Genomic DNA, 22,100 nt, shown 5'->3' on the forward strand with positions numbered 1-22,100 from the left:
TCAGCTGATGGACATCTGGGTTATTTCCAGCTTCTGGTTATTACAAATAAACCTGCTAAGAACATGGTTGTGCAAATGTTCTTGTTGTATACTTGAACATCTTTTGGAAATATGCCCAGGAGTGGTATAGCTGGAACTTGAGGTACCACTACTACTAATTGTCTGAGAAAGCACCAGATTGATTTCCAAAGTGGTTGTACAAGTTTACATTCCCACCAGCAGTGGAGGAGGGATCCCTTTTCTCCACATCCTCTCCAGTGTATGTTCTCACTTGAGTTTTGATCTTAGCCATGCTGATGGGTGTAAAGTGAAATCTCAGGGTTGTTTTTATTTGCATCTCCCTGATGACTAAGAATGTTTAGTATTTCTTTAAGTGTTTCTCTGCCGTTTGATATTCCTCTATTGAGAATTCTCTGTTTAGCTCTGTACCCCATATTTTAATTGGATTACTTGATTTTTTGCTAACTTCTTAAGTTCTTTATATATTCTTGATATTAGTCCTATTTCAGATATAAGAAGATCTGGTGAAGATCCTTTCCCAATCTTTAAGCAGTCTTTTTGTTCTGATGACAGTGTCTTTTGCTTTACAGAAGCTTTTCAGTTTAATGAGGTCCCATTTATTGTTGATCTTAGAGCTTGTGCAGTTGGAGTTCTGTTCAAGAAGTTGTCTCCTATGCCAATGAGTTCAAGGCTTTTCTCCACTTTTTCTTCAAACAGGTTTAGTGTGTCTGGTTTTAAATTGAGGTCTTTGATCTACTTGGACTTTAGTTTTGTGCAGGGTGATAAGTATGGCTCTATTTGCATTTTTCTACATGTAGACATCCAGTTAGACCAGCACCATTTGTTGAAGATACTATCTTTTTTTTTCCATTGAATGGTTTTCGCATCTTTGTCAAAAATCAGGTGTCCATAAGTGTGTGGGTTTATTTCTGGATCTTCTATCTGATTCCATTGATCCACCATTCTCTTTCTATGCCAGTACCATGCAGTTTTTAGTATTGTTGCTCTATAGTATAGCTTGAGATCAGGGATGGAGATACTTCCAGAAGTTCTTTTATTGTAGAGGATTGTTTTTAGCGATTCTGGGTTTCTTGTTATTCCATATGAAGTTGAGCATTTTTCTTTCAAGGTCTGTAAAAAATCGTATTGGTAGTTTGATAGGAATTCCATTTTATCTGTAGGTTGCTTTTTATCAGATAACCAGTTTTTACTGTTAATCCTGCCAAGCCATGAGCATGGGAGATCTTTCCATCTTCTGATATCTTCTTCTATTTCTTTCTTCAGAGACTAGACGTTTTTGGAGCTAGAAACACCTAAAGGGGACAGGAGCTCCACAACAAGAGCAACAGAACCAAAAAAAAAAAAATCTGGGCACAGGAGTCTTTTCTAAGGCTGCTATGACAACCAAGGACCATGCATGGAGATAACCTAGAACCCCTGCACAGATGTAGCCCATGGCAGCTCAGTCTCCAAGAGGGTTCCCTAGTAATAGGAACAGGGACTCTCTCTGACATAAACTCAGGGATGGGCACTTTGATCGCCCCCCTCCACCCCGAGGGGAGAGCAGCCTTACCAGGATGCAGAGGAAGACAATGTAGCCAGACCTGATGAGACCTGATAGACTAGGATCAGATAGAAGGGGAGGAGTACCTTTGCTAACAGTGGACTGGGGGAGGGTTATAGGAGAGGAGGGAGGGAGGGTGGCATTGGGAGGATGGGTTTGGGAGATGGCTACAGCTGGGATACAAAGTGAATAAACTGTAATTAATTAAAAATAAATTAATTTAAAAAAAGAGTATTAAAATTATAGTTATGAAGTAGTAACAAAAATACTTTTATGGTTGGGGGTCACCACAACATGAGGAGCTGTATTAATGGGTTGCAGCATTAGAAAGGTTGAGAGAGAACCACTGCTTTAATGTCTTGTCCAAATGGTGGGAAGGTAAGCTGCCAGCAAACAAGACTGTTTAAAGCTTTCATTGCAAATCTGACCTGAACATTACAACTAAATCATTAGGAGACAAATGGATATTATTATATTCTTAGAGCAGCATAGGGAATGGCCTTCCACTACCTTTCCCCATAGCCCATTTTCTCCATAACAACTCACTTTGTCAAGAGATTCTATATTACGTCCAATCTAATTCTTTTAGTTTAATGCTATGGTGCTTGAGTTTCACTCCCTCTCTACCTTGTTGAGACTGGAGAACAGCTTGTGAGCAATCTCTTGATAATAGCTTTCCATATGCCTAAAACAGCTTTTTCTTTCCGGAGTAATTAATCCTGCTCCGTTTTCTTTTTTTACTTCTTGCTGTATTTCCCAAGCTATTACATTCTCCCATTTCCCCGTGGATCACACTGAAGCACTTCCCATTTTTCTGAGAAATACCTTTTGTGGAATTGACCATCACAAAATAGAATCTGTCACAGCCACTTTATAAGTTCTGTGTCTGATAGTGTGTAGTTCCATTTTTAAAGCAATTTCTAGGACATTGAGCTACTATATACTGCTCTATCCTGCACAGCAGTCTGGAGAGAAAACATCTAAATCTTTAAATTCAAATTTAGATTTAACTGGAGTTTTCTTTAGAAGTAAACTCGCAGTTGGTAGGAACCTAACTTTTCTAACTTCAAATTAAGTCAGTAAACTTTGGTGCCATTAAAGATGGTGGTTTCATAATCTATATACATTTGTTTTCTTCTAACTCCATTTAAGAGAACAGAAAATTAGGAACATGCATTTTAAATTTATTTTGTGTGATAAACATTATACATCATATGCTTAACTTCACAGAACCTGAACATCTTGGAGGACAGAGCACTAACACGTGAAGATGCTTCTTACGAAGAACAAAGCATTGTCTGTGCGCCGTGGGGCGACTGCTTACAGGCCTCATACAGGGATCTTTAACAGCTGCACAGTTCCTAGTTCAGCCCAGCTGATGTTCATGCCATCCTTTCATGGGGCAGGGAACGTTCAAGTGAATAAAATCTGCTATTGCTTAGTCCCGGTTTTCAATGAGAAAACAGTGGAAAATAATTAATATTCATAGCAGCAGAGGTTGACCATGGTGGGGTTAGCTTGGTCAAGGTGTGTGAGAGGTGGGCATAGTGTGCATCGTGCTGGAATCAGAAGGTGTGAGAATAGACAGAATGGCATGGCCATGAAAACAGGACTGTGCACTGTGGTGGGCACTAAAGTTTTCAGACCCGTGTTTAGAACTTTTGTCCTTTCCAGGCTCTTACTCTACTTGTCTATATAAAATGAACTATGCAAACCTCAGTTCCTGAGTTTTAGCTCCTGCTCCTTAACGAGTTAAAAACTTTCCTTGAGGCAAGAGCTACATCTAGAAGGTGTTTGATTCAGTTTGCCAAATGATGAAAATGGTGATTTCTGATAGAAAACCTAGACTGCCCAATATCATATAGAAAGGCTTAAAACAAGTAATAATAATAGTTTATATTTATGGTCTTCTAATGCTTAACTCAAGAGTGCATCATTGCGATAAATCTCTGTGCCCTCCCCATATCCCTCTCTCCTTCCTCCTCAACCCCTCCCACCATACATCACATCCTTTTATCCTCTGTAGATGATAAATTGTTCCTTGAAGTTTCATTCAATCTTCTCACATAGAATAGAACATCAACATAATATACCTTGGGATGAAAAGTAAAGGTTTCATTGTACAAGATGATTATAAATATCTGCTATGTAACATTGAGCCTGTACTTAACAACTGTGATGTTAGACACTTACTCACATTATTTCAGACTAGTTTTCATGATAAGCATTCTTACAGTCAGAGAGAGAGAGAAGCAGTAAATTTAAATACAATGGGGAATGAACAAAGGGAGGCAAGAATAGATGGGAAGATGAAAGAATGATTCTACATTTGTACAAAAATGGATGATCAGAGAGCCATGGATGGAAGTACAGAATACACACACATAGGTGCATTTTATAGTACAGTGTAAGGAAGTTATTTATTAATAAGTAGTTGACATAAGTGGACTTCTTGTGTCTAAGGTAGTTGCTTCCATCAGCAGTTATTTCCTGAGTACTGTACACTGGTGGACACTGGTGGAGGCAATAGTGATGCGTACAGGGAGAATACAGTTATAAGCTTTGTTCTCACAAGACTTGCGTCCTCAATGTGTACACCTACCTGACTATTGTCTGTTTATCCTGCATGCCATTATCTTTCCCCTAAACCTCCTCTGATGACTACATCCTCTACGTTGCAAGCTAGCTTAGTAGGAAATTTCTACTTGGCTTCATGGGAACCGCCAGAGGAAGTGAGAAACGATAAGAAATAGAAAACAACATGTAAATTCCCTGAGGTATCCTTCACCCATGTTCTTGTCCTGAGTGACTGTCTCCCTACTGCCTAGCCTCTGATACGCTCCTATCTCCAGCTTTTTCTGGTTCTGGTGTCATGAGATCTCTTCTCTTGCAGGCAATAGTGAGTTTTCACTGCTCCTGATCTACACATGCTCCATGTTGCTTTCCCATTTTGGTTCCCCTTAAGACATTTACAGCTCTTCAGCTTAATCCACTCCTAAATTTTCTGAAACCATCTGAGCTGTAATTTGTTTTTCTCTGGGTTCCTGACTGCTCAAGACCCATTTTCAGTACCAAAGCACACGTATAAGTAGTTCAAAATTCTACTAAGGATACTGTAGAAGGAAAGGCAAATAAGTTTTTGAATACAGAATACTAAGGGTAAGTTATAGACAATAGTCCAAAGATGGTATCTTTGAGGGAGCATTGAATGGAAGTTGTTATGGAAACAACAAGGAATGTTCCAATTTTGTGAGACCCTGAGACAGAATGGACTTGTGGGAGTATCATTGCAGAATCCAGTCAAGAGCAATTTATGAGGGAAACCTAACTGAAGTTCACTAAGCACACATAGCGAGAGCCAGAATCTATCTGTGTGCTTATATCCTCTTGAAACCCTAGTGTTCATGTTGGTACTGATCAGCTGCTTCTTGTGGCATTAGGGAGAAATTCAAACAGGTCAAGGTGTCCCCTTTTTATTTTATTTTTATTTCCCTATGGTCATAGGTGAGTTTTAAGTACTGACATGTTTTCCCACAATGTTTTCTCCTCAATCACCATGATTCATAGAAAGAGGATCAAGCAGAGAGAGAGAAAGAGACAGAGACAGAGCGACAGAGAGACACACACACAGAGAGTGCTTCCTTGCTGAGACATGTCTTTCTTAACCTCCTTTTAAAGTTATTTGTTTTGGTGAGTGGAAACAAGAAGAACATGGGAGAAAATAAAGATTTGACAATATAAATGACTTGAGCTCTTGAGTCCCACCTAGAAGGAGAGACTTGAAGCGTCAATTTGCTAAACATATTCCTCTCCCAAACAAACACATCTAACTTATTAAGCAACCTGCCTGGGGACAGACTCTGTTGTTTTTCTCTATAAATCGAGTTTTCTAATTTGTTTTACAATATGACCCCTTTTTGTTCTTGGATTTAGTACAAATTTTGGCATTTAAAAATTGTTTAACTTCAGGATATACTAAAGCCTTTGAAATCCCATTGGAATATATTGTTTTTCCATTTATCAAGAGTCTGACTTTGGTGGCTCCCAGGCAATGGCAGCAACACTAGGAGTTAAAGGTGTCATCCTGTTACACTTAACCAATGTCTGTGGCTTTGGAATTGTCCCATGGGCCAGACCAGATCACCTTCCCCCAAACACACATGCATTGTTACTCCTAAAATTATACTTCTTTTTGCGGAAAAAAAAATTATTAAATAGTGGGCTACATAGACTTTTATTTGGTTTTCTGTCATATGATTTTAGGTGTGAGTGGAACCGCATAGACATGTTATCACAGTATGTCTTAAGATTGCAACACCTGGTGCTGATGATGTTTCTCCATGATCCTTTATCCCAATCTCTGCTGTTTCCTAATATTGTCTCCTCTGCGGTCTGATCCTGCTGCTATTCAGAAATCCACACATTCCTAAAACATGTTTTATCGCTATGTAATAATGTGGGTGTTCGTTGAGCAGCCCTAAAATGAGTAATAACTCTGATAGAGACCTGTTTATACAAATTATAATTACAGATCATGAAAGGATCGCAAGGTCTTGTCATTCTAAAAATAATATCACTTTGTTTGACACAAATCATAACACCATAATCAAACATCATAAGAGCTCCACTCCTGGCTTATATGCTAAGACCTGCACTGTTGCCATCATTAACAGCCACTACACGGCACGGCACTTACACCTTCAGAAACAGGGCCGCTCAGTCCGTCTAGCATGAGGGTATAGTCTTCATCCTCTTTCGTTTGGAGAACGTTTGCAATGTACATATTAACAGCTTTGTTCTCATGCTGCTGCTTCAGGAGACAATCAAATACTCAGCGGGTCTGTAACTACTCTCCTATAGCATATGTCTCAGGGTGTGTGTGCGTATGTGTTTGTGTGTTTGTATATATGCACGTATATATGCATGCATGTGCGTGTAGGAGTCAGAAGACAAGCTCAGCTGGTTTCTCAAACACTATAAAAGACAGCCTTCTACTGTTCTAGGATTTGTCAAATAGTCCAGGCAGAGACTGGCTATTGAAACCCAAGGAAACCACCAGTCTCCCGGGCACTACATTACAAGAGCACACAACATGCCTGACTACTTTGGTGGGTTCTTAGACAACATTCTGCTTCTTACTTCTAAGTGGCAAGCACTTCACTAGTAGATGCATCTCCTTACCACCTTCAAATCTTTGGTTTTCTTTGTGGTTCTAAGGATTGCACTTACATCCTGCCCCTTCTAGGCTAGCATTCTATCACTGAGCTGTGCCCCCTCTACTCTTATAAACCCGGATAGTCCTCACACTCTCAACGTATACTTCCTGCACATGAAGAGAAATTTGTCCTTTTCCTCTCCATGCCCTTATGGGACTGCTGAAGAAAATCTGAGGATGTAAAGCTCTCCTACATGTAGACAAGCTTCCTTTATGTTAAAATGAGAAATTTCCAAGCATCACTGTGCATACAAATGGCTTAGCAGCTCAAGGGACCTGGCTACTTGTCAATTCCCAGCCTCCCCTGTCAGCACAGGGCTTCTGGGAAAGTGAAGCCTAGTGAAACACATGAGCCAAAGAGCTGAGTCATGTTTTAATAAACAATTGTGTCTAATTATAGAATAATGTGTACTTACTTGCCAAGTGCGAAGCATTCCATCTTAACAGTTGTTCCCTTAGCAGCTGTAACCGTGAAAGGAAAATGGACCTCAATTTTCGGCTCATATTCTCCCATCACACCTGGGAAATAAAGAATAGTCTTTAAGCGTAAAATGAATGTCACAGTTTTATTTTTTTTTTCCAGTGTTGGAGATATTATATGGAAAATCACTGTGGTTTGGTAGCTAATGTGTGTTGGATGGTTGCGGGAATTTTTTGATATGTGGAAATAAAGAGCACACTTAGGGTCAATCTTCATGGTGACATCGCAATATTCCTGTAAGAAAGCGATTGCCGGGAGGGGCAAGATGGCGGCGCCGGGAGGACTCTCATTCTGAGCAGCAGCACAGCAGGATCAGCACAGTGACCAGCAATCAGAACTCTCGGCCATAAAACACAGTCATTGTGTTTCCCAGGTGAGAGGATACCCCACGGTGGGGGATTCAATCAGCTTTTAACTCACCCGGCTAAACCGCGGAAGAGATCCCAGTTCCGCCAGACCCTTGGCTGCCGGCCGCCAGCCCCAGCCCCAGCCCAGAGCCACAAGCCAGTGTCTCTGGTCACGGTCCCAGACTGAACCGTGTGCACCACACTATCAGAGACGGGAATTTTCAGTTGAGAGATAACCCCAGGGTACAGGAAACGATTGGGACCAGCCTTAGGTCACCCAGATATCCACTGGAAAAGACTCGGGCGGGTTCCACGGGCACCCCAGGAGCCAGCCTGGAGCCAAAGCCGGGGACCCAGGTTCCGGCACAGAGCCCTGCCTGCCTGTGTGCCTGATTCGCCGCCGGAGATAGAAACGGCGGGTCTGATCTCAGAGCACTCAGCTCACCCCCAACCCAAAAAGGTCCCCGGAAAATTACCCAGCTTAGGGAGGCACTCAGGCTCCCAAAAGCCGCAAAGGCAGACACAGGCAGTTTCTGTGCACCAGACAGCTGGCAGAGACTGAGCCACCATCACACAGCTGTGCTCCAGGCACAGGCAGTTTCTGCGGCCAGCCAGCTGGCAGACACTGAGCAGTGTGCACCAGGGCAAAAAAAGACACTGGGAGTCCTTCTCTCCAGAGAATCCACAGGGAAGGAAGGAAACTGTACTGACTAGCAGTCTAGTGGGGCCAAGGCGCCAGCACTCAGCTGTGCTCCAGACACAAGCACAAACAGTTGAGGCGCGCCTGATGTCCAACTGGGTCACAGCAGCTGATCATTAAATTTGCACCAAGAAACCCAGAAACAGGGCAGCTGCCCTCAGGACTTCCCTGGGTGAGAGGAGAACCCTCTCGACTAACAAAGACCACAGTTACCACTCAGGTCTATATCCCTGAGGTGAGCAACTCCTGAAAAAACACCAGCCATCCAGGGACTATACCCAAAAAGCTGAGAAGACATCCTTCAGGAAAAACCAGCTTTCTGCAAAGGGGATTCTCTCCACCACAGGATCCCCAGGAACCACCAGAAAATAACCCCAAACACCTAAGATAATACAATGGGTAGAGGCCAGCATAAAAGCTCAAGCAACAAACGACAGAACAATATGGCATCTCCAGAACCCAGTTACCCAGGGGCAAGTAGCCCTGGACACCCCACCATAACTGAAATCCAAGAAGATGACCTAACAAGTATGCTCATGAAGATGATAACAGAGGAAACAAATAAGATTCGTAAAGACATAGAGGAAGATAAACTCAAACAGAATATCGCCATCCGTAAAGAAATAGAGGAAGCTGCAGCCAAACAGTTTATGGCCTTTAGAAAGGAAATGCTTAAAACACTGAATGAAATGATAGAAACAGAGTTGAAGGAAGTAAAAGAAAAACAGGAAAGTACAATCAGACAGGTGAAGCAAGTAAACAAAACAACTCAAGACCTGAAGATAGAATTGGAAAAATTAAAGAAAACACAAATGGAAGAAATAATGGAAAGGAAGAATCTAGGGAAGAAAACAGGAACTACAGAGGTAAGCATAACCAACAGACTACAAGAGATGGAAGAAAGAATCTCAGGTGTAGAAGATACAATGGAAGAAATCGATGTATCTGTCAAAGAAAATGTTAAATCCGAAAAATTCCTGACACAGACCTCCAAGAAATGCAAGACAATATGAAAAGACAAAACCTAAGAATAATAGGTATAGAGGAAAAAGAAGACTCCCTTCTCCAAGGCCCAGAAAATATTTTCAACAAACTCATTGAAGAAAATTTTCCCAAGTTAAAGGAGAGGCCAATAAGAATACATGAGGCCTACAGAATACCCAACACATTTGACCAGAAAAGAAAATCCTCCCGCCACATAATAATCAAAACAGTAAGTATACAGAACAAAGAAAAAATCCTAAAAGCTGCAAGGGAAAAAGGCCAAGTAACATATAATGGCAAACCCATTAGAATCACACCTGACTTTTCAACAGAGACTATGAAAGCCAGAAGGGCCTGGACGGATATCATGCAGACCCTAAGAGAACACAGATGTCAGCCCAGGCTACTATACCCCGCAAAACTCTCAGTCCTCATAGATGGAGAAAACAAGATATTCAATGACAAAAACAAATTTCAACAATACCTACAAACAAATCCAGCATTACAGAAGACACTGGAAGGGAAAATACAACCCAAGAAAGCTAGCTACATTAAAGAAAACACAGGAAATAAATAATACTTCAGTAAAACAAAAAGCAACCAAGCACACAACCTGATGACCACAGCCAACATCAAAATCAAGAGATCTAACAGCCACTGGTCATTAATCTCTCTCAACATCAATGGACTCAACTCTCCAATAAAAAGACACAGATTAACAGAATGGATACGTAAACAAAACCCAGCAATCTGTTGCATACAAGAAACACACCTAAGACACAAAGATAGACATTACCTGAGGGTAAAGGGTTGGAAGACGACTTTCCAAGCAAACGGACCCAAGAAGCAAGCAGGAGTAGCCATTCTAATATTTGATAAAATAGACTTTCAACCAAAATTAATCAAAAGAGATGGGGAAGGACACTTCATACTCATCAAGGGAAAATTCCACCAGGAAGACATCACAATCCTGAACATCTATGCCCCAAATACAAGGGCACCCACATTTGTGAAAGAAACATTGATAAAATTTAAAGCACATATAGATCCCCACACATTAATAGTGGGAGACTTCAACACCCCACTCTCAACAAAGGACAGGTCAACAAAACAAAAATTAAACAAAGAAACAATGTCTCTAACAGAGGTCATGAATCAAATGGACCTAACAGACATTTACAGAACTTTACACCCAAACACAAAAAAATTTACCTTCTTCTCAGCACCTCATGGAACCTTCTCGAAAATAGACCACATAGTGGGTCACAAAGCAAGCCTCAACAGATACAAGAAGATTGAAATAATCCCATGTATCTTGTTTGATCACCATGGAATAAAGCTGGACCTCAACAATAACAGAAATAGCAAAAAGCCTACACACACATGGAAACTGAACAACTTGTTACTAAATGACAGCTGGGTCAGGGAAGAAATAAAGAAAGAAATTAAAGTCTTTCTAGAAATCAATGAAAATGAAGACACAACATACCCGAACTTGTGGGATACCATGAAAGCAGTGCTAAGAGGAAAGTTCATAGCACTAAGTGCCTTCAAGAAGAAATTCGAGACAGCTCATTCAAGCACACTAATGGCTCACTTAAAAACCCTAGAAAAAGAAGAAGCAGACACACCAAGAAGGAGTAGACGGCTGGAAATAATCAAACTCAGGGCTGAAATCAATCAATTGGAAACAAATAAAACAATTCAAAGAATCAATGAAACCAAGAGCTGGTTCTTTGGGAAAATGAACAAGATCGACAAACCCTCAGCCAGGCTAACTAAAAGGCAGAGAGACACCACCCAAATCAACAAAATCAGAAATGAAAAGGGGGATATAACTACAGACACTGAGGAAATCCAAATAATCATTAGGACTTACTTCAAAAGTCTATATGCCACAAAATTTGAAAATCTAAATGAAATGGACAATTTTCTTGATCGATTTGACTTACCAAAGCTGAATCAGGACCAGGTAAGTCAACTAAATAGTCCTATATCCCCCAAAGAAATAGAAGCGGTCATCAAAAGTCTCCCATCCAAAAAAAGCCCAGGACCAGATGGCTTCAGCGCAGAATTCTACCAGACCTTCAAAGAAGAGCTAACACCAATTCTCTTCAAACTATTCCACAAAATAGAAACAGAAGGAATATTACCAAATTCATTCTATGAAGCCACAGTCACCTTGGTACCTAAACCTCACAAAGACTCAACAAAGAAAGAGAATTTCCGGCCAATCTCCCTTATGAACATTGATGCAAAAATACTTAATAAAATACTTGCAAACCGAATCCAAGAACACATCAAAGATATTATCCACTATGACCAAGTAGGCTTCATCCTAGGTATGCAGGGGTGGTTCAATATACGGAAATCCATCAATGTGATCCACCATATTAACAAACTGAAAGAAAAAAACCACATGATAATCTCCCTAGATGCTGAAAAAGCCTTTGACAAAATCCAACATCCATTCATGTTCAAAGTATTGGAGAGATCAGGGATACAAGGCACATATCTAAACATAGTAAAGGCGATATACAGCAAGCCTATAGCCAACATCAACCTGAACGGAGAGAAACTTAAAGCAATCCCACTGAAATCAGGGACAAGACAAGGCTGCCCACTCTCTCCATATCTCTTCAACATAGTGCTGGAAGTCCTTGCTAGAGCAATAAGACAGTTGAAGGAGATCAAGGGGATACAAATTGGAAAGGAAGAAGTCAAATTATCACTATTTGCAGATGATATGAAAGTATACATGAGTGACCCCAAAAACTCTACCAGGGAACTCCTACAGCTGATAAACACCTTCAGCAAAGTGGTTGGATACAAAATTAATTAAAAAAAATCAGTAGCCCTCCTGTATACATAAGACAAAAGCGCTGAGAAAGAAATTAGGGAAACAACACCCTTCACAATAGCCACAAATGACATAAGGTACCTCGGAGTAACCCTAACCAAGGAAGTCAAAGACCTGTATGAAAAAAATTTCAAATCTCTGAAGAAAGAATTAGAAGAAGATATGAGAAGATGGAAAGATCTCCCATGCTCATGGCTTGGCAAGATTAACATAGTAAAAATGGCCATCTTACCAAAAGCAATCTACAGATTCAATGCAATGCCCATCAACTTACCAACACAATTCTTTACAGACCTGGAAAGAAAAATTCTCAACTTCATATGGAATAACAAGAAACCCAGAATTGCTAAAACAATCCTCTACAATAAAAGATCTTCTGGAGGTATCTCCATCCCTGATCTTAAGTTGTACTATAGAGCAACGGTTTTAAAAAATGCATGGTACTGGCATAGAAACAGAATAGTGGATCAATGGAACTGAACAGAGGACCCAGAAATAAACCCACACACTTATGGACACCTGATCTTTGACAAAGATGCCAAAACCTTACAATGGAAAAAAGATAGCATCTTCAACAAATGGTGCTGGTCTAACTGGATGTCTACATGTTGAAAAATGAAAATAGATCCATACTTGTCACCCTGCACAAAACTGAAGTCCAAGTGGATCAAAGACCTCAACATAAAACCAGACACATTAAATCGGCTTGAAAAAAAAGTGGGAAATACCCTAGAACTCATTGGTACAGGGGAAAACTTCCTGAACAGAACACCAACAGCACAGGCTCTAAGAGCAACAGTCAATAAATGGGACCTCATGAAACTGAAAAGCTTCTGTAAAGCAAAGGACACCGTCATCAAAACAAAGCGACCACCTACAGATTGGGAAAGAATCTTCACCAAACCTTTATCTGACCGAGGACTCATATCCAGTATATATAAAGAACTAAAGAAGCTGAAAAGCAGCAAACCAAGTAATCCACTTAAAAAATGGGGAACAGAGCTAAACAGAGAATTCTCTGTAGAGGAATACCAAATGGCAGAGAAACACTTAAAGAAATGCTCAACCTCACTAGCCATTAGGGAAATGCAAATCAAAACAACCCTGAGATTTCACCTTACACCCATGAGAATGGCTAAGATCAAAAACTCAAGTGATAACACATACTGGAGAGGTTGTGGAGAAAGGGGAACCCTTCTCCACTGCTGGTGGGAATGTAAACTTGTACAACCACTCTGGAAATCAATCTGGCGCTTTCTCAGACAACTAGGAATAGTGCTTCCTCAAGATGCAGCCATACCACTACTGCGCATATATCCAAAAGAGGCTCAAGTACACAAAAAGGACATTTGCTCAACCATGTTTGTAGCAGCTTTATTTGTAATAGCCAGAAGCTGGAAACAACCCAGATGCCCCTCAACTGAAGAATGGATGCAGAAATTGTGGTACATCTACACAATGGAATATTACTCAGCAATGAAAAATAAGGAAATCATGAAATTTGCAGGTAAATGGTGGGATCTGGAAAGGATCATCCTGAGTGAGTTGTCCCAGAAGCAAAAAGACACTCATGGTATATACTCACTCATATAGACATACAACATAGAACAAACCCACTAAAACCTGTGCATCTAAAGAAAGTAAGCAAGAGAGAGGACCCTAACTAAAATGTCCAATCCCCATCCGGAAAGGCAAAGAGGATGGACATCAGAAGAAGAAGAAAACAGGAAACAACCTAGGAACCTACCACAGAGGGCCTCTGAAAGCCTCTGCCCTTCAGACTATCAAAGCAGATGCTGAGCCTGATGGGCAACTGTTGGGCAGAGTGAATGGAATTTTAGGTAAGAACTGGGAAATAGTAAGAGCTGGAGAGGACAGGGTCTCCACAAGGAGAGCAACAGAACAAGAAAATTTGAACACAGGGGTCTTCCCAGAGACTCATACTCCAACCAAGGACTATTCATGGAGATAACCCAGAACCCCTGCACAGATGTAGCCCAGGGCAGTTCAGAGTCCAATTGGGTTACATAGTAATGTGAAGAGGGACTGCCTCTGACATAATCTGATTGGCCTGCTCTTTGATCACCTCCCTCTGGGGGAGGAGCAGCTTTACCAGGCCATAGTAGAGGACAATGCAGCCACTTTTGATGTGAACTGACAGGCTGAGATCAGAAAGGAGAGGAGAACCTCCCCTATTAGTAGACTTGGGGAGTGGCATGCAAGCAGAGGGAGGAGGGAGGGTGGGATTGGGAGGGGAGGAGGGAGGGGATTATGGGAGGATGCAGAATGAATAAAGTGTAATTGATGAAAAATTAAAAAAAAAAAGGGAAAAAATAATTTAAGAACCTTAAATGACTTTCAAAAGTGGAGGAAAACATGGAGTTAGTCAATTGGCATGGAGCACGTCTCGCCCCTGGGGGCAATGGTCTCCTGAACCTACTCAGACCTCGGACACCACCACTGCTAGTTCTAGAACTGACGCAAGATGTTCCAACGAGGGGGTTAAGGCTTCTCATAATATTTTCTATAAGCCCACACCTGTTTGTCTATATCCCCCATTTTTATTCATTATTAGCCAGATAGAGCCAAGTAATTGTGGTAACGATACTTGCTTTTTTGCCCAATGCTGGAATGCTAGTAAATTTAGGTATGCCCTGGTTACTCGAATGCCTCACTGGGTGCCTGTGCCCGTTGATGCCCCTCACGCTATGACTCTCTTCAGACAGAAAAGGGATCTTGGAACTACAGCCACCATTGTTACTACCATCTCATTGGCGGCTGTTGGAGCTACCACCGGGGCATTAGCCATGAGTCATATTGGGCAGACTGCTCAGACCCTGAATAATCATTTAGTCAATGTAGCTCATGCCTTAGTTGTACATAAAGGAATTAATGCTCAACTAAAAGGAAGCTTGATGGTGTTCAATCAGAGGATTGACCTCGTGCAGGAGCAAATTGATACCCTATGGCAAATCGCTCAACTTGGCTGTCAATGAAAATATGCTGGACTTTGAGTCACTAGCATATAACATGAGAATTTTTCCTGTGCTGCAAATCTGTCTAAACAATTGTCGAGCTATATTTTAGATAATTGGACTGGAGAATTCGATACTACGATGGAGCAGCTGAGAGTGGCCATTGTCACAGTAAATTCTACCAGGGTGGACGCAGGACTAGCCACAGGATTATCAACATGGATTGCTGCAGCCATGAATCATCTGAAGGAATGGGCGGGCATGGGAGCGTTAGCAGGCCTTCTGGTGTTGGTCTCCTTGGTTTGCCTGTGGTATATATGCAAGATTAGAGTCTCACAACAGTGTGATGCAGCCATGATCATTCAGGCCTTTACAGCCATTGAAGCAGGACATTCTCCCCAAGCATGGTTGGATACCATAAAAAGCTAAAATGTTACGCTCAGGATGCGAGGCTAAGCACTGCACTCAGGGTCAGCCGCTTTGGACCCAGAGAAGAGCATGTCTGGTTGCATGCGGGTTGATGCCCCAGGTCCCGCCTCTGAGAAAAAGGTATCAGACGGGTCTGATGCTCTTTGGGTGGATGACACCTAAATGAACATCAGTACAAAGTCCCAATTTATTTCTAATATCAGAGATCAGACCTCTACTCTTGCCTGATGCATCTAAAACAAAAAGGGGGAACTGTAGAGAGCTGCGGAATGCTATGCCTTAAAGATGGAGCTGGTTTCCGCCTTCCACCTTCCCGATGGTGAGTGCTCTCTGTCACGAACAACTCCACATTTGGCTAAGGCCGAGGATCTGGCTTGCTTCCATGTATGTGGACCTATCTGCATTGCACACGTGGCATGCCTGGGTTGGTTACCCAGAGGCTATTAAAGCTGTGGGCTGGCTTTCCCCAGGGTCCGAGGATTGTTCAAGGTTCCTGAATAAACTGCATTGAAAAAAAAAAAAAGAAAGAAAGAAAGCGATTGCCTATCAGCTCTCCACGTAGACAACATTGTTGAAAGCCTTAATCACCATGGAGAGTTTAGATACTTATTGTTTTAAACATGGCTTATTTAATTATTTATATGTATATCTGTGTGCCTAAACATGCGTGTGTGGGGGAGTGCCCATGGATGCCAGGAGAGGGAATTGGATTTGGTAAAGTAGGAGTTCGAAGACTTTGTAAGCATCCCAACACAGGTGCCATCAATTGAACACACCTCCTCTGTTGGAAGCATCAAGGGCTCCTAACCACTGAGCCCCAGTTAGTGCTTTTTTATTTTCCAGTTCAGATGTCTAATTTTATTTATGGTTAATATGCATTTTTTAAATTTTATTTTTTTTAGTAATTACAGCTTATTCATTTTGTCTCCAAGCTGTAGGCCCCTCCCTCAACCCTCCCAATCCCATCCTCCCTTCCTCTTCTCCTCCTATGCCCCTCTCCAAGTCCACTGATAGGGGAGGTCCTCCTCCCCTTCCATCTGACCCTAGTTTATCAGGTCTCATCAGAACAGGCTGCATTGTCCTATATGTGGCCTGGTAAGGCTGCTCCCCCTCCATTAGGGGGAGGTGATCAAAGAGCAGGCCACTGAATTCATGTCAGAGACAATCCCTGTTCCCATTACTAAGGAACCCTCTTTTTTTTTTTTTTAACAAAGTACATAAATAGAAATATTTCCCATTATAATGAATTGCACTTTTAAAAAAGACAATATGTTAGAAATGTATCTTCATGTATCACCTACAGGCTGATCCTTCAGAGGCCAGAAGAAGGTATTGGATCCCTGAAACAGGAGTTACAGATGGTTGTGAGCCTCCGTGTGGCTATGGGGAATCAAACCCAGGTCGTTTTGAAGATCAACTGGTGCTCTTCACCAGCGAGCCATCTCTCCAGCCCATGTTTTCAACACTTTGTTTGTAGATAGGATCTCACTATGTAACGGCCTCCCTTGTTATGTGCACCAGGCTTGCCTCGAGGTCGTAGAGATCTGCCTTCCTCTTCCCCCCTTGAGTGCTGGGATTAAAGGCATGGGCCACTATAACTGATTGGTTTTAGATTATATTCAAGTATCATGAAATGAACCAATGTAAACATTATGCAATGTACAATCTAGCAGTTTTTATTCAGCATTTATTTCTAGCAACACCTTCATCTCCAAAATTCCTATCATATGTGCATAATGTTTTCAAAGCTTTTGAGTACATTGTGTCTTTCCCACTATTATTATCCTCTGGATGTCACTATGTACTTTCTCTCACTATGGATTTGTCTATTCTAGATATATCAAATAAAAAACTCATAGTGAAAAAAAAGAAAAAAAGTGAAATGTATCTTGATGTGTAAGTTAATATTTATATAGTAATACATGTGTTCTTATTTTTTTATTTTTTTTAATTTTTTATTTATTTTTATTTTTTTTCTTATTTTTATTTATGTGCAATATATTCAAATATGTGTATGAAGGAGCTTACAGAGTTCAGAAGAGGGTAGCCTAGAGCTGGAGTTCTAGCAGTCATGACCTGCCCAGCATAGGTGCTGGAAACTGATCTCGTGTTCTTTGGAAGAGCAGCCAGCACCTTTAAGCACTGAGCCACCTCTCCTACCCTATTAACTTGTAGCTTTAAGTGTCTATAATATGCAAAACATTTTGCTAAGAATTGCGGAAGTTATAAAGATTAATTAGTCATGTACTTTGCTCTCAAGCATTCAATAAAGGTATTTTTTAAAAAGATGCTCTTGTAAAATCAAGTAAATGGGAAAAGCTATACATCAAAATGACAGGAAGTGACAAGTTCCCTGAATGAGGTATATCCTAAGTGTTGTGTGCACTGAAGTATTTCAGCAAGTGGGAAAAAGAGGAGAAAGCTCAATACCATTTTGAACTAACCAAGATATAAAAGAAACACCATGAGGGATGGGGTGCTCTGTCTTCCTGGTGTGTTAGTGTGTGCAGGAAAGTAATGGGCAGCTCTGGAAATATAAACAGGAATCAAAGAACAGAGAGTGTTGCCCCTGGGAGAAACTCTTTCATATTCACTGTAACTGAGTTGGATCCACTGAGGTTCTGATTAGATGCCAAAGATGATGAGGCGGTTGCACACACTGGAGTTTGAACAGTTCAGTCAACCACAAGATCTCAGTATTTTTATAAATAACAAAGATCCAAATTTTAACAAAGCTGAAGGCAGAGAAAGAACAGTAAGTGTACAAAATGAAAAAAAAAAAAAAGCTGATGAAATTCAACAAGATGCACTATATGAAATGTGTCTGACTGTCAGAAACAGCACTGTTTCCAGGTCAGGGGGATGGATACAGAAGAAGGCAGAGCTGGAAGCTGAAATCTTTCAACACTCCTTGTATGCACAAGGCCCTGGGACTGACATGTATACCACATACATGAGCATAGATAAGCTTGGAACTATAGGGCACAGAAATAAATATTTGACTACACAGTTCAGGAGAAGACAGGAATAGACCCAAGACAGTTGAAAAGCACCAAACGTCACCATTTAGAGGTAGCAGCAGATACCCTAAGTTTGTTTATAACTTTTACCAACTAACGGTCAGTGCACTCACCGTGGCCTGGTGGATCCTTGGACTGATGGCATCAGGTAGCCTTGATGCTAGTTTTCTCTTGAACATGATGTTTGGGATCTATATGGAAAGCACCAGCAGAAACCCTGCAGACACAGGCAAACTCTGCTGCAAGGGAGATCAGTGTGTGTTTGAAGGTATTTATGCCTACACATGTGTATGCTTTTAGGATTTTTTGTGTGTGATTCCACATGCATTTTTGTGTATGTGTGTAAGATGAGAGAAGATGCCAGGACAGTTTTAAAATTACATATGATACGGAGATATGGCAAACGGGAAAGTTATTCCAGGGAAGGTAAAATTTGTATATGTTTGTTGTGATGAAGCATTTAAGACAAAACTTGAAGGGAAAACGTGTACAATTTTATCAAGGAAGTTTTGAAGATTTTAAGATTATCCTTACATTTTTTTTTTGTTAAAGTTTGCAAATCAGTTACAGCAGAGAAATCGTTGATGACACATTAATCACAGAGAGTTTATTGACAACCAACTTGTGCCTTCCCATTACCCAGTGGCCTTTCCATTCATTTTTCTAATCTTGAAATTGATGAACAGAAATGAATTATCAGTAATATCAGGTCTGCTCTGACAAGTGAGTTCTGTCAACTACTTTTCTGCTTTCTCGTGTGCTGCACATCAGTCAGATGAACCCTGTGTCGAGTGGCTTGCACAATGGTGTCACTCCACACAGGTGCTTTCGTGCTCTGTCTCTCTCGTTTTCTTTTACACTGCTTTTCTTTTTTTTTATTTTTTTTTTTCAATGGAGTTTATTCAGGAACCTTGAACAATCCTCGGACCCTGGGGAAAGCCAGCCCACAGCTTAAATAGCCTCTGGATAGCCAACCCAGGCGTGCCACGTGGGCAATGCAGATAGGTCCACATACATGGAAGCAAGCCAGATCCTCAGCCTTAGCCAAATGTGGAATTGTTCGTGACAGAGAGCACTCACCATCGGGAAGGTGGAAGGCGGAAACCAGCTCCATCTTTAAGGCATAGCATTCCGCAGTTCTCTACAGTTCCCCCTTTTTGTTTTAGACGCATCAGGCAAGAGTAGAGGTCTGATCTCTGATATTAGAAATAAATTGGGACTTTGTACCGATGTTCATTTAGGTGTCATCCACCCAAAGAGCATCAGACCTGTCTGATACCTTTTTCTCAGAGGCGGGACCTGGGGCATCAACCCGCATGCAACCAGACATGCTCTTCTCTGGGTCCAAAGCGGCTGACCCTGAGTGCAGTGCTTAGCCTCGCATCCTGAGCATAACATTTTAGCTTTTTATGGTATCCAACCATGCTTGGGGAGAATGTCCTGCTTCAATGGCTGTAAAGGCCTTAATGATCATGGCTGCATCACACTGTTACACTGCTTTTCTTAATGCCTTTCCTTCCCCATCTCTAACATTTTATTTCATGTTCTCCTCAGACTTTCCCTTTCTACCCTGATCTAGTGGGATCTGGCACAAGGTCAGCTAAGTGTATCCGTGACATAAAGTTGGTCCTCACTGGCCTGTTGGGTAGTGCAGTTTCAGGACTCCTGGGCATCCTTCTTTCTACTTTGTCCAAATGATATCATCTTCAGTTACTTCTTAAAATTGATTCTTCAGTTTTCCTTTCCTTCCTATTAATTTGATTATTCTTCTGCACCTCATTTACCATGATGCAAATTCAATCTAAAGTCATTAGTTGTATAAGACCTTTTGAGTTCTGGGAGTTCTTAAGTGTCATAGGATATTTTAGAGAAGTGGTAAAAATCAATCATGACTCAAAAAAAATATTTCTACTTAGTTACTTTTAGAAAAATCTATCTGAGTATCCTGTAATTTATTTTGGTTTTCTTTCTTAGCCTAAATAAATATTCCACTTTGAACACAATTATATTAACACAGTGTACGTACTCATTTTATTAAAACAGCTAAAAATAGAGGTATATATTAAAACAAAATAAAAAGTGTGAATAAGAGACTTTAAATTAAAGTACCTAATCTGAGCTGCACTATAAGAAATCATACTTGTTCTCTTTAATTTTACCCTGACAGCAATCATACGTGGCACACAAGAAAGTGCTTCGTTTATGCCTTGCTCTTTGACAGTTGATCAAAGTCAGCAATTAAGTTCTACTTTACATTTCATGGGGTAAAATTGACATAGCCATCACTGTGTAGAACTGTCATGGTTTTAACGTCTTAAATACTAGATCTTTATGTTGATCAGGATTTGATGCAGAAAGGAAGGAGAAAGAGGCTTAAGAGCTAGCAGGTTGAAGATGGCAGTGTGTGGACTGGTGTCTTCAGCAAGGTGGCTGTTTGATTTTTCCAGTCACCCCAGATTGGCTGACTGTTGCTTAAGAGCCCAGTTGTATGCCTTTGTGTCTTTGCTCACACCTGTCTCTCCTGACTCACTTGACAGCTCCATTTTAGAATTACATGCCATTAAGACAACCTCAAATTGCCTCAGTTCCTAATAAATGGATGCCCTCCAGCTGAGTCCATTACTCTCCTTCAGAGCCTTTATGGTTGTTGATTTCCTTCTTTATTGTGATTGCTTATAGAGAGTCAGGGCACATTTCCCTAAGTTGATTGCAATTCAGAGCATATTACTGGACAGAAAGCTGATGCCATCAGAAAAATCTTCACAACTTATTAATATTTTAAAATACAGCGTCCAACTCGACCTAGTGAAGAACTGTAAGAGGTGGCACTCTGAGCTCCATTCTGAGTGAATTCTCAGAGTGCTTTGATGCACATTCACAGTAGTAAAGTGTAGAATAGCATTCTTAAATGAGTCCCACAGTTTCTGCAAACATCAGTGACTTACCCTGGTACTAGGGCTGTAAAGAGCTGTATTTCTACCAAAGTTGGGCTTTATTTTTATTTTTATTTTTATTTATTTGCTGGGGATGTTTCTAGTCAGTTATTCTATGCGATAGCGGGTGTTACATACTTTAGTAAACCATTGTGGTACTCACAGTGAAACTCTTTTCTAAGATACTAGAGTCATATCTATTAAATGTATAATGATCGACTGAGAAAACAAGATGGGAAGGTTTGGCAAATCTTTTTCTTCTGTGTGTTTTATGTGTATTTACATTTTTATTTACACCATATTTAATGTGCTTTTGTCTTTCAAGAATAACAGCTACTTTCTTTAGGATTTCTTTGGGAAAACACTAATTCTGTGCATCTGATAGAGAAGGCACCATATTTCTACACCATTTCTGCCTTAACTTGCTGCCAACACCTGACTCACGCTTAGCCAATCAGATTAGCCAATTGCCTTATTCATCATACAGATTAATTACTGGAAGGGTTGCTGTGGTTAAGATCTTTCAAAGAGAAAAAGAGAATCTAAGGCTTTGTTCTTTGTTGGTATCTGATGTGCACTACACTTTGAGACC

The 22,100-nt window shown here is 40.8% G+C and overlaps 1 protein-coding gene across 2 annotated transcripts in view; it reads right to left on the bottom strand.

Moving 5' to 3' along the window:
• Cntn5 (contactin 5) overlaps positions 1 to 22,100 on the bottom strand; it is a 1,228,807-nt gene that overhangs the window by 360,446 nt on the left and 846,261 nt on the right. For both annotated transcript variants that reach the window (XM_060369300.1, XM_060369297.1), the window contains exon 9: positions 7,196 to 7,298. In XM_060369300.1, coding sequence (XP_060225283.1) covers positions 7,196 to 7,298 — 103 coding nt within the window. The remainder of the gene's footprint in view (positions 1 to 7,195; positions 7,299 to 22,100) is intronic.

The sequence above is a fragment of the Meriones unguiculatus genome, chromosome 1 (genome assembly GCF_030254825.1).
Source record: "Meriones unguiculatus strain TT.TT164.6M chromosome 1, Bangor_MerUng_6.1, whole genome shotgun sequence".
NCBI lineage: Eukaryota > Metazoa > Chordata > Mammalia > Rodentia > Muridae > Meriones > Meriones unguiculatus.